This window comes from Schistocerca nitens, chromosome 3 (genome assembly GCF_023898315.1).
Source record: "Schistocerca nitens isolate TAMUIC-IGC-003100 chromosome 3, iqSchNite1.1, whole genome shotgun sequence".
In the NCBI taxonomy this organism is placed as follows: Eukaryota; Metazoa; Arthropoda; class Insecta; order Orthoptera; family Acrididae; genus Schistocerca; species Schistocerca nitens.
This window is the reverse complement of record NC_064616.1, coordinates 51,383,784-51,402,478: the sequence shown is the minus strand read 5'-3', so window position 1 is coordinate 51,402,478 and position 18,695 is coordinate 51,383,784. Positions and strand designations below refer to the sequence as shown.

The 18,695-nt window shown below is 38.4% G+C and overlaps 1 protein-coding gene across 1 annotated transcript in view; it reads left to right on the top strand.

Annotated features, from left to right (window-relative positions):
* LOC126249066 (histone-lysine N-methyltransferase 2D-like) overlaps positions 1-18,695 on the top strand; it is a gene marked incomplete at its 5' end in the record, with an annotated part of 205,371 nt that overhangs the window by 48,931 nt on the left and 137,745 nt on the right. The window contains one exon of the mRNA XM_049950717.1: positions 4,857-5,041. Within this exon, the coding sequence (XP_049806674.1) occupies positions 4,857-5,041 (185 nt within the window). The remainder of the gene's footprint in view (positions 1-4,856; positions 5,042-18,695) is intronic.

The window sequence follows — 18,695 nt, the reverse complement described above, 5'->3', positions numbered from 1 at the left end:
CTTATCCATGCAAACAAAAATAAATCACTGGCCAATGATCATGTTTTACAGCAGTTTAGACATTTCTGTATACAACACTTACGTTTTGTGACCTTCAACAAATTCCAGTTGGAATACACACAAATTAACAAGAAAGTGAATATTCTTAGAAAAACCTGGTAAATAACTCATAAAGCAACATACTGCATAAACAAAATGTCTTCCAAGATCTGAGGATTCTCAAGGATGCCTCAAACATGGAAAATATTCTTGCAGTCTTGGTGTGAACAACAGGAAAAACTGTAAAATGTTAATGCTTCAAATTGTACCCATTTAAAAAAAAAAAAATTAACTTGTATGGAGACCGTAAGAGACATATTTGTATAGCTCACATAATATACTTGTGTCCAAACTGTAAGCAATGAATGTTACAACTTTTCTATATGTCTGTCCAACCAGACTGTAGGGTTAGGACAATGATTTGCTGGCCTATAAGAAGACCAGTATCTCCATGACTTTAGAGATGGAGTGTCCATTGGAGATGGAATACTGCTGCCTACCTGCAGTCACAAGAACAGTTAACCTAGCCAGTTACAAGGAACATACAGTGTAATACGGAATACAAACTACTATGAACAAACTAGAAATAGAAGTTAACCCTTATATGGTCACGTGGCTTTTCATAACGTTAATAGTCACATGGGGTGTTGCTAACACCCCAAATAAAAGTGGCTATAAGGACATTGTTGTGCAGCATATCACTGATATGAGTATGTTTACTTGACAAATGGCTATGTAGAATGTTATCTCCTGGTACATTATCATTTTATGTAATATTACTTTAGTATTAAATTGGGTTATTTGAAACATATGCAATAATTCTCATTTTCTTACAATATTTTGTTTAATTATTTATTTCTGTTATGCTTCATACTGTGTTACTGGTATAAGACATTATACATATAACTAAACATTTGTTCAGTCAACTCACACAAATATTTTATGAAATGAGTCACTATCACTGGCTGCAAGAGGTGTGTTATCGTAACACTTTTCACACACATTTCTCATGTGCTTCACACACATAACTTTCAAACATCAAGCACAGTGTGATTTAACTTTTATATCTTTACTCCGAAGATGAACTGTGCAGTGCCTGGGCTTAATTACTCTTTGTTCAGAGGGTGGTTCATTGTTGATGTCTTCAATTCCTGCCATTTTTGCAGCTTTCAATCTAACTTGTTTAGGCAGGGAGTGAGTGGCTGCTCTCTTGCACACTATGGGATTTACTAATGACTGCTGGCCACTAGGGCCGAGAGCTTCTAGGCGCTTCAGTCTGTAACCGCGCGACCGCTACAGTCGCAGGTTTGAACCCTGCCTCGGGCATGGATGTGTGTGATGTACTTAGGTCAGTTAGGTTTAAGTAGCTCTAAGTTCTATGGGACTAATGACCTCATATGTTAAGTCCCACAGTGCTCAGAGCCATTTGAACCATTTTACAAATGACCTTCCAACATCATGTAGAAACATTCTTCGGGAAATCCTCTCATTGTTATTATTTGCATATATGATTAAGGTGTTAGTGCAAGCAATGTTAGTTATTTGGAAAAATAGGGCAAGTGGCCAGTGTCTAGTTTTTCTTGAGGTTGAATAAGTAGCTCACATTTCATCCATTGTGTCCACACCTGTTTTGGTCTTTTTGTAAATTGTTATAATTTCTGGTTTCTTCTCCTCCACAGTGTTAGTGTCAATGGCACTGTCATGATACAAAGATGAAAGGAGAATAACGTTTTTGCCCTTCTTTGGCACATATGAAACTATGGTGATATCTTTCTGAATTCAAAAAGCCTGCTTCTAAGTTCATGACCTATCGTGCAAACAATGTCTGGAGGAAGCTCCCACTTATTGTTTCAAAGAGTTCCTACTACTGTAAGTTTCTTTTTCAGGAGCTCTTCAGCCAGTGATATGGAACAAAACCATTTGTCTAGTGTCACATTGCATCCTGTACCTTTGATAGGCCATACAAGTCTATTTACTATCTCCTTAGGCTAGTATGACAATGCAAAGGGACCCTCTGGCTGTTTCCCAACACAGATTTCTATCCTCAAAGTATACCATGTTCTTGTGTCACACAAGCTGAAAATTTTCAAACCATATTTTGCAGGCTTGCTTTGTATATACTGTTGGAAACTGCATTTGCCTCTAAATGCAACCAGTTGTTCATCCACTGTTGTATATTCAGACACAGTATAATTACTGACACAGTCTGACATTAATAATTCAAATACTTCTCTGAATGCAGCTAGGGGATCAAGTTCTCTAACCCATGGTCTGTCTCAAAAATCATCGAATCTCAAACAATGCAATAACAAACAAAAGCACCGTAAACTCATTGTTGCATAAAATATTGCAATTCCAAAATCATTTGTGTCCCATAAGTCTTCCAGGTTTTGGTGTCCTGCTCTGTAATGCCCAGCCAGTATCTACAGACCCTGAAGAGATTTGATTTCTTTCTCATTTGTTGGTTTGGCATCACGGTCTCTTGTGAAATTTGATGCAATATGTTGTATGTAAATATTTGTGTACGAGGTAGTCATTCTAATTATTATGTCATTTATAAATATCAAAAAACAGTCCACAGCAGTTTTTGCAGATTTTGCGATAGCTTTCACAGCAGGAAGATGAATAATGAGATCTACACTTCTAGTTCTTATGTTACAACTATGACAACTTTTCATCCATTTTGTAACCTTATCCTTTCCAATAAAAAATTATGCTTGCTTTCATTATCTGCTGCACTTACTTGTGGTTCCACTTCTAGGTTGGCTTCATCCTCCATTTAGGTATCACTGTGATGAGAGAGAACTCCACAACTGTCTGTTTCCTCCTCTTCCTCTTCTCCTCCTTCAAAGGTTTTATCTAAGACCTCTTCCAGAAGCTTCTGCACTCTTTCTTGTTGTATTTTGTAATGATCCATAGCTGTTCTAACTGCAGAGAGCAGTTGCTGCAGAACACAACTGTACGCTTTCTCTCAGCACTGCAACATAAAGAGTTGTGCGGGGTGCAGACAACACCCCAAGGCACATTGTTGCATGTTTTCTTGGAACTTGCACTTCCATTGTAGTTTCTATTGTTACTCAAAGGTTTCATATTATGTCCTAGAAAGGTACTAAAGAACATGACATTATACTCCTATCCATTATGTAATAATCCATCAATAAGGATGACTGGGGTGTTCTGAACACCCCGCGTGACTGCTTAAGGGTTAAGTGATGTCAAGTAAGACCTGACTGAGCAGCAAGAAAACTTTAAACATATTAAATTATTTCTGGTTAATAGCCAAATGAGCTGTTAAGCCACAAACAGCTTGCCTTGGAGAAGATATTCCTTAAAATGTAAAGTTTCTTCCTCTTTCTCAACCGGTGTAGCCTCCTAAAATGATTACTGCACTTACTTGACTCTGGTGACTTGAGGGACCTATGATGATACGATGTATTGATTTTTCTGAGATGTGGCAGTCCATGAAAGTATCTGTATCTTCTGGCATCTAACAATAAATTGATGTCATTCACTATTACCATTATCTTTCTTCAACCAGAAGGTGATCTCCAGTGTTTCCATTATTTTGAAAAGTCAATGTCCCTTTTTTGGCTTGATATAGTTGTCTCACCTCCATCACACATACACTGTAGCTGACCAGACAGCTTAAACATATGTGATATGGCATTACCATCAACTTGTAAAAAAAAAAATTGTCCTACAAAATTTGTCACCATCCTTGTGCATCTTCATATCAAGATACTGTACATTTATTTCTTGATGAGTTTCTACTAATAGAAGAGCATCAACATACATATATTTTGCTGAAACAGTAACTTACTGTTCATGATGATGTGTAAACTGTAGGAACCCATTGATCCATGTGTGAGAAATAGTCACATTATTCAGAACAGTCACAAGCCTTTTGTAAGACAATTCATCATTCATGTTTTTGGGCCTGTTTTGATGCATTTCATTATTCAACTCGTAAAGCAATGCTCAAAGTCTATGAGTTCATTTACACATATCAGCATTTGTAAAATAGCTTGTGCTTTTTCCCTCTCATATTATTTGAATATGTGACACATATGACACGTATTTTCGTAATTTAAGTATTTATTCTATTAATAAGTGGTCCCTTTATCCAACCTTATTTTTATTGCAATAGTTTGTGCACTTTAAAGAATTTGTGACCAAACAAAATCATCCTTTCTCACTGTAACTTATTAAAAAATACACTTTCTTCTATAGATTACATCTCATATTTCCATATATTGCATCTTGTTTAGTTCACAGAGAACAGCAGGTTATTTTGAATTCTTCAGTTTTCATACTGTTACACCATTCCCAAAACATTCATAAATCTTCATTCAAGCAGTCATATAGAGACAGTAGTGACAGAATTATTCACATGTTTGCTGTAGTTTAATAATAGTGGAACTGTTGCAAGAACAAAAACGTAAATATGTTTTAATTATTTTCTTGTCCATGCATTCAGATGCGAATAAGATAAAAGTAAATACTTGGAGAAATGCGAACAATGATATGTGTAACAGCAGATACTCATAGTATAGCATATAAGACATGTGAAGCAGCTAATAGGTACATAATTATGGTTTTAGTTTATATAGCTTTGTTTATAAAGTACTATAGTTTTCAAAAATCATAGAGCAACATTATTAAGAAATTTTAAATGTTTAATGAATCTAAATTCATTACAGACAGAAAAGTCACAAAATTTGCAACGAAGAAAATAAAAACACATTAAAAAGTTTCAACATATGTGAGGACAACACCATGTTGCATTAACTAGTTAATTTGATTGTGGATCTTTTCAGCTTCAAGTGTTGTGAGCAGCTCAGGAATGAGGCCAATCACAACGGGTATTGGTACAACAGATCTCACAAGTACAACAGCAACATACTCATCACCACTGGCTGACTTAGCATCCTGTTTGCCTCCAGACTTGAGACACTTACTTGGAAATTCAACATATTCTGATTCTGGAAATTATGGAAAGCAGGTTTGTATGACTTTGTCTAATAGACTGCCCATGCAACAGTTCAAAAGATTGTAATATGGGCGAATATTGTTTGTCTTGAGCTAGTAGGAAAGTCACAAATTTCCATAAATTGCTATCAAAACTGGTTCTTAGCTTAAGTTTTAGATTTACCTTATGTATTTGGATTTCTTTGTACATTTGTTTCACAGAGTATCATACTATTCCACTTTTGTGATAATAATATGTTTGTTTCTTTGGTTTTAAGCTAACTGTCATATGTATATCTATTTTTCTGTTCAAAAATAAGGCCTTAGTGTCCAGACACACTGCCCATGTGTGTGTGTGTGTGTGTGTGTGTGTGTGTGTGTGTGTGTGTGTGTGTGTGTGTGTGTGTGTGTGCTAGCATGAATATGTACTTCTGAAGAAAGACTTTGCCTGAGAGCTAAATTATTTCTAGCATTCTTTTTCATTGTGCCTGCCTGTCTGACTCAGAGTCTCCTCTATGTTGTGAGTAGCAGTCTATCCTTTCCATATTATTGTTATTCCATCCTGGACTTTCAATTGTTTCATTTATCTATTCCTTTACTTAATTCATTCTGTTTCAGTAATTTTATGCTTTACACTCAATTTGTTAGTATCAGGCACTCACTCTGTTCACGAAGATTTGCAAGTAGTTCTTATTTACTCACTTTTATTTAAAAATATGATCAGTAATGAGAAATTAATAATATGTAGGAACTCTACTTTCTCAAATTCTTATTGTTTCTTACCATGTTCAATATCAGAATGATGTTAAATCATTACACACTGGAAAATTGTAGATGGAATAGCAATATAATTAAAATATATTGCTATTCACCTCACATAGGAGACACTGGCCTGTTGGATGCTTTTTTAGTGATTGGATTTGGCCACTGTCATCTCTGGCCACTGCGGCCCTACTGGGGTGATTATGCAGGCTCACCTGGAGTTGGTATTGAGGGCACAGAAGAGGAGGGATGAGGGATAACAGGATAGGGATAGTGATGGGATGTGTTGAGGACAGGATAACAGGCTGCTAGATGCAGCATTGTCAAGTTGTGTAGTCACCCCATGTGGAATTTTGCCACCCAGCCAACCTATGCAATATCCTTTCCCATTAATGTTCCACCACTGCTCCCACCCCTTGCAGTATGCATCATATTCCTGTAAAAGACCTAGATGCAAAACCTCCAATTATAGATGCATTTGAATCTATACAAGAACAAGATGGTTCTGTAAATTTAGAAGATTAAATACATAAAGAAGTTGGAGAAAAGGAAACAAATATTATGAAGATAATAAAATAAAATAGAAAATTTTAATTTATCCACATTTTCTCTTGTTAGGCATCAGCTCCATGCTACTATTCTACATCTAACTCTCCATATACACTAACAGTCTTCTTCATACTAATGGTTGCTATACTTACACTCCAATGAACACTTTTGGTACTTAAGAATCAATAAAGTGTGGTGCAAGTCACTTACCTATAACTGAATGTATGAGTGTACACTATACATATACCATATACTGGTAAAAAACATAAAAAATGAGGTATCATAAATCAAAGGGAATAAATTTCAATCAAGCTTTTTTTGTGAAGAGATGACCAAAAATGCATACTACAAAAATCAGTTATTCTATGGCTGCAATTCTGTGGATAATTTTGCTTGGAAAGAAAACTTACTGCATACAGAATGCTACAAAAGGAACCTATATTGACTGATGGACTGTTGACTCCTCTGAGATTTGTTTTTGATTTATCCACAACAGGTGGACATACATATAGAAGGCAAGGATAGGCAAAGCATACCATTCAATTGTTTAAAAGAAAATATGTGATGATGACAGTGATATTGTGTAGTTTATGGCTTGTAGTAGTGCCCCTTCTTCATGACCACTCATAAATATTGGAAATGATACTTATCAGAAAATGTCATTCCATTTCATGTGAATTCATTCATACCCATTATTTATTGCAAGGTTCAACCTGTAATCCCATTAAACACACACTGCAAAACATTCATCAACTGCTAGAAAAGCACAACAGAGACTATTAGTTCTTTGTTCCCCCTGACCCCTTATTTCCACAAATTACCACTTATTTCATAGATTTGTATCGAACAAAATTTCTCCGTAACCACAATTTTTTGATAATTCAGTCATGATGTAATATGTGTAAGATTTAGAAAATATGTTTAAAATAATTTACTTTACTTAAAACATTCTCTACTAAATGGACAGAGCAATATGATGCAGTGGTTAGCACACTGGACTCACATTCAGGAGGACAATGGTTAAAATCTGCATCAGACCATTCAGGTATAGGTTTTCTGTGATTTCCCTACATTTTGCCAGACAAATCCATGGCTGTTTCCTTCAAAATGGCATAAAAAAATTTTATCCCCATCTTCAAAAATCAATCATAGCTTGTGCTCTGTCTCTAATGAACTTTCAACAGAACATGAAACCCAATTTTCCTTCCTTCTTCTCCTACAGGGATGATTTTTGCACTGAATGATAATATACATAACTACATATATATCTTTTCTGTGATTTTGAACCTAACAGTCGGTTGATTTATCATAAGTTTAGGACATACAGGCTTGAAGGCTGCTGTGTAAACAACCAGCATAAATGTTGTTTGAGGCTTTTCTAATGCAATAACTGCTTGAGTCATGTCAGATAGTGTTGTGTAAACTGCACAATATATCTAAAAAAACGCTGCTCATCATCTTCTGGTGCTGCTGATGAACTGCTGTTGTGGCTCACAAATTTATGTGCTGGCTAACTAGCAAAGTGCAGGCATCAAGGGACAAGGCTATACCATCATTGTAGAAGAATAATAAAGGACATCAACATCCAGTGCTCATCAACAGGAAAAAAATCTGCAGACTAGTGATATGCAGTGTGGGAAAAGTGTGGTCACATTCCATGGACCCAATGCAGTGAAGTACTACAGGGCTAGAGTTGGTGCAAGTGCAGATGAGGCTGCATTCTGTTAAATATGACCTAAGTGTAAGGAGACCAGGAGTACATAAAATCCCATGTCAGTATGTGAAATATTACATTGCCTAGTCGTGTAGCACTTTTAAAGACAGATGTGATGAACACAGATTTCACAAAAGATTAGGTTAACCAGTAAAACCTGCACTCTCTTGACGTGGGAAGTGGTGTGAACTACAGAGAAACAAAGACACTCTTGTCTGTCTCCATGTACTGGGCATCCATAATTAAAAACATGGTCAAAAGACATATAACTGGTGACTTAATTAACAGAGATTTGGGATGTCAATTCAGCAAAGCATGGGCACCAGCACTGGCAACACTAAAGCATTGTTGGTCACAGTCAAACAAATGCAGTGAGTTAAGAGAGATGGGAAATTGAAGAAAGGGCAGTTAACTTGCCCACCAACACCTGGCCTGTATGTATATGCTGTCCCCTCATGTGGATCCATGGCAAGTTGACTTTTTATCCCCACCCCTGGCACCTGAGCTTTTCTTGCAACCCAGCACATGAATCGGTGAGCAACAACAGCAATACATTAGTAGCACCTGAAACTGATTAGCAGCTGTCTCATGGAAACATTGCACACTTTACATAACATTATTCAGTACAAAGCCCATGAATCATTCATGTATTTATGTCATTGGGAAAGCCTCAAACAGCTCAACTGGGAGAAGATGGCCAACAGAATACATGAGTTTGATAAACTCTGTAGCAAGAGAAATAGACTGTCCCGCACTCTCAAATTTTTATTGAGATGTCTGGACCAGCAAACTATACCAACATTCACCAAGATTACCTATTAAATAGATTCTGGGGCTGCTAAGGGAATTGAACAATGAGCTAGCAGGATACTGGTGTGAGATCTTCCATTATACAAGGTAATAACTAAACAGGCCCTCCAGAAGCATGATTTCACTTCATTTGAATATCTTGTCAAGTTTGCCATTGGATTCCTGGAAGTGTGTGGACAGTGCCATGCAGTCACTTCTGAACTGGATGCAGCAGCTGGTCATGGTGCATCAAACTTCCAAGTTCCATCACCTTACATGTCAATCATAAAACAAAGATAAACTAGGCAGGTGCACTGTGTTTAATCTCACAGATAAACCACTGAGTGACTCTGCAATATCAGTGCTGGTAAAGGGACTAAATTTCTCACCCACTCCAAAGAATTTGCCCATCAAAAATTTTATCAGGCACTGAGCATGGTGTCTTGAAACTTCTCAGTGAGGCTACAGAAGAAATAAGGCAAGAGACTTGTAGGGCGATAACTAGGATTCCCACACCTGAGTGGAACATAATTTGTGAGGAATGACACATGCTCTGTTCCTAAAAAGAAGACACATAAATAGTAATTTTACCTGCTGACAAGAGAAACACTGCTGTTTTCCTTCCTGCAATATCTTATTTTGGCAAGATGATGATTTAACTGCAGGGCTCAGCATATTGTCATCTCCAGAAGATTCAAATGAATACAATACAATGGAAGAGGCATCCACCCTCCTCAAATCCAGTGAGTTCCCTGAACAAGAGCTTAAGAGTATGAGTGCCAGTTCCACCACAACTTTATGGCCTGCTGAAGAACTTAAAGGAGGAGATCCATTTCATCCCATTGTGATCAATACAGGAGCATCAACATATTACATAACAAGACAACAAGACATTTGGCTTCTCTTTTCTACATCTACATCCACATATTACTCCACAAATCACCACAGAGTGCATGGTGGAGGGTACGCTGTGCCACTACTAGTCATTTCATTTCCTGTTCCACTTGCAAATAGAACAAGGGAAAAACGGCTATCTATATGCCTCCATATCAGCCATAATTTCTCATAACTTATCTGTGTGGTTCTGATGCAAAATGTGTGTTGGTGGTGGTAGGATTGTTCTGCAATCAGCTTCACATGCTGGTTCTCTAAATTTTGTCAATAGCATTTCTTGAAAAGAATGTCACCGTGCCTCCAGTGATTCCCATTTGAGTTTCCAAAGCATCTCCATAACAGTTTCCTGTTGTTTGAATTTACTGTCAACAAATCTATCACCCCAACTCAAATTACTTTGATGTCTTCTTTTAATCCAACCTAGTGTGGATCCCTAACACAGTACTCAAGAATATGTTGCACTAGTGTCCTATATGCAGTCTCCTTTACAGATGAACCACACTTTTCTAAGATTCCTCAATAAAATAAAGTCAACCATCCACTTCCTTCTCGCAATCCTCACATGCTCATTCCATTTCATATTGCTTTGCAATGTTTCACCCAGATATTTAACAACATGACTGTGTCAAACAGCATATTACTAGTGCTCTGTCCAAACATTGTGTGTTTGTTTTTCCCACATGTCAGCATTAATTTACATTATTCTACATTTAGAGTTAGTTGCCATTCATCACAGCAACTATAAATTTTGTCTGAGTCGTCTTGTATCATCTTACAGTCACTCATTTTTGACATCTTCTCATACACCACAGCATCATCATTAAACTGCTGCAGATTGCTGATCACCCTGACCACCAGTTCATCTATGTATATAGAAAATAATAGCAGTTCTATCACACTTCCCTGGGACATTCCTGATGATACCCACGTACATGATGAACATTCGCTGACAAGAACTTTACTGGGCTCTATTACTTAAGAAGTTTTTGAGCCACTCTTATATCTGGGAAAGATATCCCATTTGCTCATTCTTGCATTAACAGTCTGCAGTGGGATATGGTGTCAAACACTTTTTGGAAATCTAGAAATATGAAACCTGCTTTTGCACTCCATCCATTGCTTGCAGTATATCATGTGAGAAAAGGGCAAGCCAAATTTCACATGAGTAATGGTTTCTAAAACAGTGCTTATTCATGGACATAAACTTTCCAGTTTCTAGGAGATTTATTATATCTGAACTCAGAGTACATTCCAGAATTCTACTCCTCCGTCTACATCAGCATCTACAAAGATACTCTGCAAGACACTGTATGGTGTGTGGCAAAGGATATGCTGTACCACTACTTGTCATTTCCACTCCTGTTCCAATTGCAAATAGAGAGTGAGGGGAGAACAGCTGTCTGTATTCCTCTGTATGAGCCCTAATTTCATGTATCTTATCTTTGTCATCTTTATGCCCAATGCATGTTGGTGGCAGTAGAATCGTTCAGCAGTCACCTTCAAATGCCAGTTCTCTAATTTTCTCAATAGTGTTTCTTGAAACAAAGATTGCCTTCCCTCCAGGGATTCCCATCTAAGTTCCCAAAGCATCTCCATAACACTTACATGTTGTTCAAACCTACTGGTACCAAATCTAGCCACCCATCTCTGAGTAGCTTTGATGTCTTCCTTCAGTCTGATCTGGTACAGATCCCAAATACTCGAGAAGTACTCAAGAATAGGTTGCACCAGCATCCTATATGTGGGCTCCTTTACAAGTGAACCACTCTTTCCTTAAATTCTCCCAATAAACCAAAGTTGACCATTTGCCTTCCCTACCACAGTGTCCTTATGCTAGGTCCACCTCATATCACTTTGCAGCGTTACACCTAGATATTTAAATGACTTGACAGTGTCAAGCAGGAACTAGTTAGTAATACTGTATTCAAACATTAGAGGTTTGTTATTCTTACTTGTCCACATTAACTTACATTTTTCCACATTTAGGGCTAGCTGCCAATCATCACACCAACTGAAAATTTTGTCTAAGTCATTTTGCATCTTCCTACAGTCACACAACTTCGACACCTTACCATACACCATGGCATCATCAGAAAACAACTGCATGTTGTTGCCCAGCCTCTCCACCAAATCATTTATGTATATAGAGAACAACAACAGTCTTATCATGCTTCCCTGCAGCACTCCTGATGATACCCAATCTCTGATGAACACTCGCCATCTAGGATAACATGCTGGGTTCTGTTATTTAAGAAGTCTTCAAGGCACTTACATGTCTGTGAACTTTTTGCATATACTCATACCTTTGTTAACAGCCTGCTATGGGGCACCATGTCAAATTCTTTCCAGAAATCTAGAAATAAGGACTCTGCCTGTTGCCCTTCATCCATAGTTCTCAGTATATTATGTAAGAAAAGGGCAGGCTGAGTTTTGCACAAGTGATGGTACCTGAAACCATGCTTCTTAGTCTCAAGAAAGTTTATTATAATCAAAATGAGAATATGTTCAAGGATTCTGCAGCAAACAGAAGTTAGGGATATTAGTCTGTAATTTTGAGGGTCTGTTATTTTACCTTTCTTATGTACTGGAGTCATCTGCGCTGTTTCCCAGTCACTTGAGACTTTTCACTGGGTGAGAGATTCACAATAAATGCAACCTAGGTAAGGGGCCAATGTTTGCATTGTTCTTCTGTGTGAGTGATTTCTTAAATATGAAATTTAAAATTTCAGCTTTTGTTTTGCTATCTTCAACTGACACCACAGAATGGTCAACAAGGGACTGAATGGAAGCCTTGAATCCACTTAGCAATTTTACATACAACCAGAATTTTCTCAGGTTTTCTGCCTGGTCTTTTACTAAGGTGTGATGGTGCTAGTTATTGTATATTTTGCGCATGGATTTTTACACAGACACATGAATCTCTACTAACCTTTGCTTATTGTCATTTGTGTGTCCCCTTCTGAATCTAGAATGCAACAGCCTCTGTTTTCTCAGGATCCACTGAATTTTGTTATTAAGCCATGGTGGGTCTTTTCCATCCTGACTAGACATGTAACTCTTCAGACCACAATTTACAGTCTGCTTAAACTTTGCCCATAATTCCTCTACATCCATCTTACTGGAACTAAGTGATGCCAATTCACTGTCTAAGTGAGATGTTACTAACTGCTTATCTGCTCTACCCAGCAGAAACACTATCCTAGCCTTCTTGACTGATTTATTAACTTTTGTGATCACAGTTGATATAATGATATCATGATCATTAATTCCTGTTTCTATACTGACATTGTGATAAGGTCTGGCCTATTTGTGGCTACAAAGTTTAAGATATTTCCTTTGTGTGTGGGTTGCTGAGCTAGCTGCTGAAGACAATTTTCATAAAACGTGTTCAAAAATATTTCAACAGCAGAATCACGTGGCTGGTTAAACCATCCGACAATTAATTTAGTTTCACGTGCACCTGTTATATGCAACCAGATGACTTCACTATCACACTCAACTTTGTCCTCAGTAGAGACAATATTTTTGTCAAATACAATGAACACTCCCCCTGCTATAGCCCTATCTGTCTTTGCGATATATGTTACACTACTCGCTTAATATCTCAGAGCTTTCCACTTTGGGTTTCCTTAATAAACTCATGTTAAGGAAATTGGTTTGTTTTGCAGGTCAATTGTTTTACCTTTCTTATATACAGGAGTCACCTGGGGTTTTTCAGTTCCTTGGGACTTTTTACTGGCTGAGAGATACACAATAAATGCAAGCTCAGTAAGGGGCAATGCCATAGAGTACTCTTTTTACAACGAAATTGGGAATCCATTGGGACCAGGTGACTTATTTGTTTTCAACTCTTCAGTCTATGCCAGGGATGCTTATTACTATGTCATCCACAAGGGACTCTGTGCATTGGTCAAACAATGGTACATCTGTATGATTCTCATGCATGAACAATTTTTTAATCATGGAATTTAAAACTTCAGCTTTCATTTTATCTTCGACTGTCACACCAAACTGGTCAACAAGTGAGTGGATGGAAGCCTTGCACTCACTTAGTCATTTTACATAGGACCAAAATTTTCCCACCTTCTCAGTCAGATCTTTTTCTAAGGTATGAAGGTGGTAGTTGTTGAATGCTTCACACAAAGATCTTTTCATAGATGCACAGACTTCTGCTAACCTTTGCCTGTCATCATTTGAACATTCTCTTTGGAACAGAGAGTACAACAGCCTTTACTTACTCAGAATTTTCCAGATTTTGTTGCAAAGGCATGATGGGTGTTTTCCATCCTTAATCCACATACTACACACATACTCTGCCTAAGTTTGTATGTAATTCCCCTATGTCCATTACATTGGAACTAAGTGATTGCAGTTTATTGGCTAAGTGAGATGCCAACAACTGCTTATCTGCTGTTTCTAGCAGAAACACTCTCCTAGCCTTCTTAACTGATTTATTGACTTTTGTAACTACAGTCTTTGATATGACATCATGATCACCAATCGCTGTGTCTATAATGACACCATTGATAAGGTCTGACTTGTTTATAGCTACAAGGTGTAAGATTTTCCATTTGTATTGGAGTTGCTGAACTAGATGCTGAAGACAGTTTCCAGAAAGGTGTTCAAAAGTACTTTGCAGGACTATCTGTCTGTACCAACTGCAACAAATCCACAGATGTACCAGTCTATACTTAACAGGTTAAAGTTGCCTCCAATTAGTATTGTATGATTTGGGTAGTTATGGGCTACTGACCTTTGTTTGAATGACCCTAGAACTGTCACAGCAGAATCAGGTGTCCAGTAAAAACATCCAACAATTGATTTGTTTTCAGCTAGGCCTGCTATACATGACCAGATAACTTCACTGTTACTCTCAATTTCAACCTCAGTAGAGACAATATGTTTGTCTTATTATGAGAACACTCTACCTCCTGTGGTATCTTAATCAGTCTTTCTGATAAACGTACCATGACCCACTAAATATTCAGAGCTTTCTACTTCAGGTTTTTGCCAGCTTTTGGTCCCAAGAATAATTTGAGCATGAGTTTTCCTTGAGGGCTGTAAATCTGAAAACTTTGTTATAAATATTTCAACAGTTTAGTAATAAAATTTTGACAGTAAAAGGGTCTTTAATGTGCACATGGTCTGATATTCCTATCTGCGTATCATCTGGTGAGTGTTCATTAGAGTACCTCAGTCTACTGACTAGCCTAAAAAAAAAACCAATGTGCATGTCACGAGTACACTGCTACCCATAGCTGCTTCCTTTGCTTTGTGCACCACAGACCTATCAAGAGAAGTCCTACAATTCCCCAATAAATAATGCAGATACAGTAATCTTCAGCCAAGACTATCACAGAGTCAACAAAGCCTTCCACTCAGCTCCAAACCAAAGGATCCCAATCAACTCTGGAAACAATTCTGCACATTTGCTAGCTCTGCTTGCACCTCATGCTCAGTATGAACTGAAGATGGTCTCAGAACCCATGTGACAGGTGTTGTTGGTGTTGACATGAGCCACAACTTGCAGACAGCTGCACCCTGCATGCTTGATAGCTGTAGGCAAGGCTACCTCCACGTCTCAGATGAGGTCCCCACTCCTGCTGACATGCCGAGTGCACATTGGCTTTCTTCCCAGCCCTGAATGCTATCATCCTGAGGGGATCCATTAATGAGCCTGATGTTGTTGGAGCTCCCGAGAGCTAGAAAGCCCCTTCCCACATGTGCCTGCTTGGACCCTGCTGAAGGTGTGGCCACTTGTTCACTCGCAGGATGAATAGCTAAGGCCAGATGCCCAGCCTGCACATTGGCCCTCCACCTTGAGCAGCGTGGATGCATTACGGTCTGCCAGCACCCTGCTGTGAGGGCAGAGCCTCTGCATTGTGTGCACTAGGAGGTGCCTCAGCAGCATATGGGTGAAACAGGTAACATCTCTGCTACTGCTACACTCTGAGGCAGCAGCCTCAAGATGGTTAACCACAACCAAAACAATATTCAACTATTTGTGAACCGCACCTGCTTCCTCCAGCATCTTCACACAGCATGCAGACATCCTACCCTTCCTAGGAAGACTAACTGAAGAAACAAACTATAAAACCTGACAGATACCTAGATATAACACTTGTTACGCTCCTGAAATGTCACCAGTCGAAGCTGGTATCTTAATTAACTGTGTAGCTGACCGCTCAAAAGAAATGACAACTGAGCTACAGACAGCATGAAATTATATTTATGAAACTTGAGATTTAACCTTTTAAATATAAAAACACACATGAGATTTAAGAAATATCTTCTGCTAAGAAAACAAAGAAAAAGCTACCCTGGAGGAGATGTGTCACAGGCAACAGCCGGAACTAGACTGAGTGGCTAATTAGACTGAACCAAAAGGTCACTTGTCTCAAAACAAACAAATGAGCAACTGCTGCACTACTGACTGCCTCAATTTACACTTTGAAAATGTGAAATTAAACTTCTTAAACACAAATACATGGACAAAATTTAAGCAATATATGCTACTAAGGAAACTCAGAAAAAGCTAAACACATGATTTGCTGCTCTCGAGATGTGTCACAGTTGACAATTGGAGCTGGACTGAGTGGGCTTTTGATAATGAAATGTGACCACTACTCAAAATTCAGAAGATTTTTTATGATGACTGAAGAATCTGCACCTTGAACAAAAGAGGGAAACCAGTAGAAAAGAGTGTGTATATATTGCCTGTGATAAAAATAACAAGATGCAGGCACAGATGGTTCTTTTTTTTAAATTGGGATAAATGGAAGATGAGATAGGTCAAAGGTAAACTGAGAGAGAGGAAGACTGTTGAGAAAACAGTGAGGATGAGGAATGATTTATTTCCAAAGAGACATGGCCAAAAACAAACATCTGACACAATATTCCAGGTCAGGAAATACTGAACCACATATCTGTGAAAGTTACAGTTACATCTCATAGTGCCACAGATTTAGAAATATGCTCTCAAGTTTTGTTCCCAGTTCTATCAAACTGGCATTCTGATATCCCTCCAACTTTCAATCCTCATGCACCATCCCTTTTACTAAATTGGTTTTATCCTAGTGAGAGATGCAGGTGAATACTGTATTTCTCCTACACATCCACCCAGTCCTGTCCCGCCCCATCATGGACAGAAGCCCTAGTGAAGACAACCATATCACATAACAACTCTCCTGCAGCTACTGTTAAGCTCTGTATATGGGCATAACCATCAACCAGCAGACAGCCTTAATGAATGGCCACTATCAAAGGGTTGGCAGGTATTAGCTTCACCACACAATGAAACCATACTGCTCAGCACATGGTTGATTCAATAGTTACTTCAAGAGTTGCTCTTTACATAACCTTCCCATATGTCCCCAAAATAAAAGCCTATGTCAGCTGGATTGATAGTAACTGTGCTTCCAACACATTCTACAGCCACACAACTACCTAACTTTAGTCTCTGCTAATTCTTGTCCTAAGTCCATCCCTAACCACCATTCACACAGTTTTATCAGCAACTTCCCTCTATCTTTACTCCCTACTCCTCTCCCAAGTATCTCTGAATGTGGCAGTCAGCTATCCACACCACCCATAATCATATGAATGATCTTTTTCTGCTTCTATACTCCTATCCTTTTTCCATGCTGTCCCTCTAGCCCCTGCCCCTCCCATATATATAGTGGTCCATTGATTGCTACGGGGCCAAATATCTGATGAAATAAGTGTCAAACCAAAGAACTACAAAGAACGAAACTTGTCTAGCTTGAAGGGGGAAACCAGATGGCGCTATGGTTGGCCTGCTAGATGGCGCTGCCACAGGTCAAATGGATATCAACTGCATTTTTTTAAATAGGACCCCCATTTTTTATTACATATTCCTGTAGTATGTAAAGAAATATGAATATTTTAGTTGGACCACTTTTTTCACTTTGTGATAGATGGCACTGTAATAGTCACAAATATATGGCTCACAATTTTAGATGAACAGTTGGTAACAGGTAGGTTTTTTAAATTAAAATACAGAATGTAGGTACATTTGAACATTTTATTTCGGTTGTTCCAATGTGATACATGTACCTTTGTGAACGTATCATTTCTGAGAACAAATGCTGTTGCAGCGTGATTACCTGTAAATACCACATTAATGCAATAAATGCTCATAATTATGTCCATCAACCTCAATGCATTTGGCAATACGTGTAACGACATTCCTCTCAACAGTGTGTAGTTTGCCTTCCGTAATGTTTGCACATGAATTGACAATGTGCTGACACATGTTGTCTGGCATTGTCAGTGGATCACGATAGCAAATATCCTTCAACTTTCCCCATAGAAAGAAATCCGGGGATGTCAGATCCGGTGAACATGCGGGCCATGGTATGGTGCTTCGATGACCAATTCACCTGTCATGAAATATGCTATTCAAAACCGCTCAACTGCATGCAAGCTATGTGCCGGACATCCATCATGTTGAAAGTACATCGCCACTCTGTCATGCTGTGAAACATCTTGTACTAACATCGGTAGAACATTACGCAGGACATCAGCATACATTGCACCATTTGGATTGCCATCGATAAAATGGGGGCCAATTATACTTGCTCTCATAATACCGCACTATACATTAACCAGCCAAGGGCACTGATGTTCCACTTGTCGCAGCCATCGTGGATTTTCCATTGCCCAATAGTGCATATTATGCCGGTTCACGTCACCACTGTTGGTGAATGATGCTTCATCACTAAATAGAATGTGTGCAAAAAATCTGTCATTGTCCCGTAATTTCTCTTGTGCCCAGTGGCAGAACTGTACACAACATTCAAAGTCATTGCCATGAAATTACTGGTTCATAGGAATATGGTACAGGTGCAATCGATGTTGATGTAGCATTCTCAACACCGACGTTCTTGAGATTCCCAATTCTCGCGCAATTTGTCTGCTTCTGATGTGCCGATTAGCTGCAACAGCAGCTAAAACACCT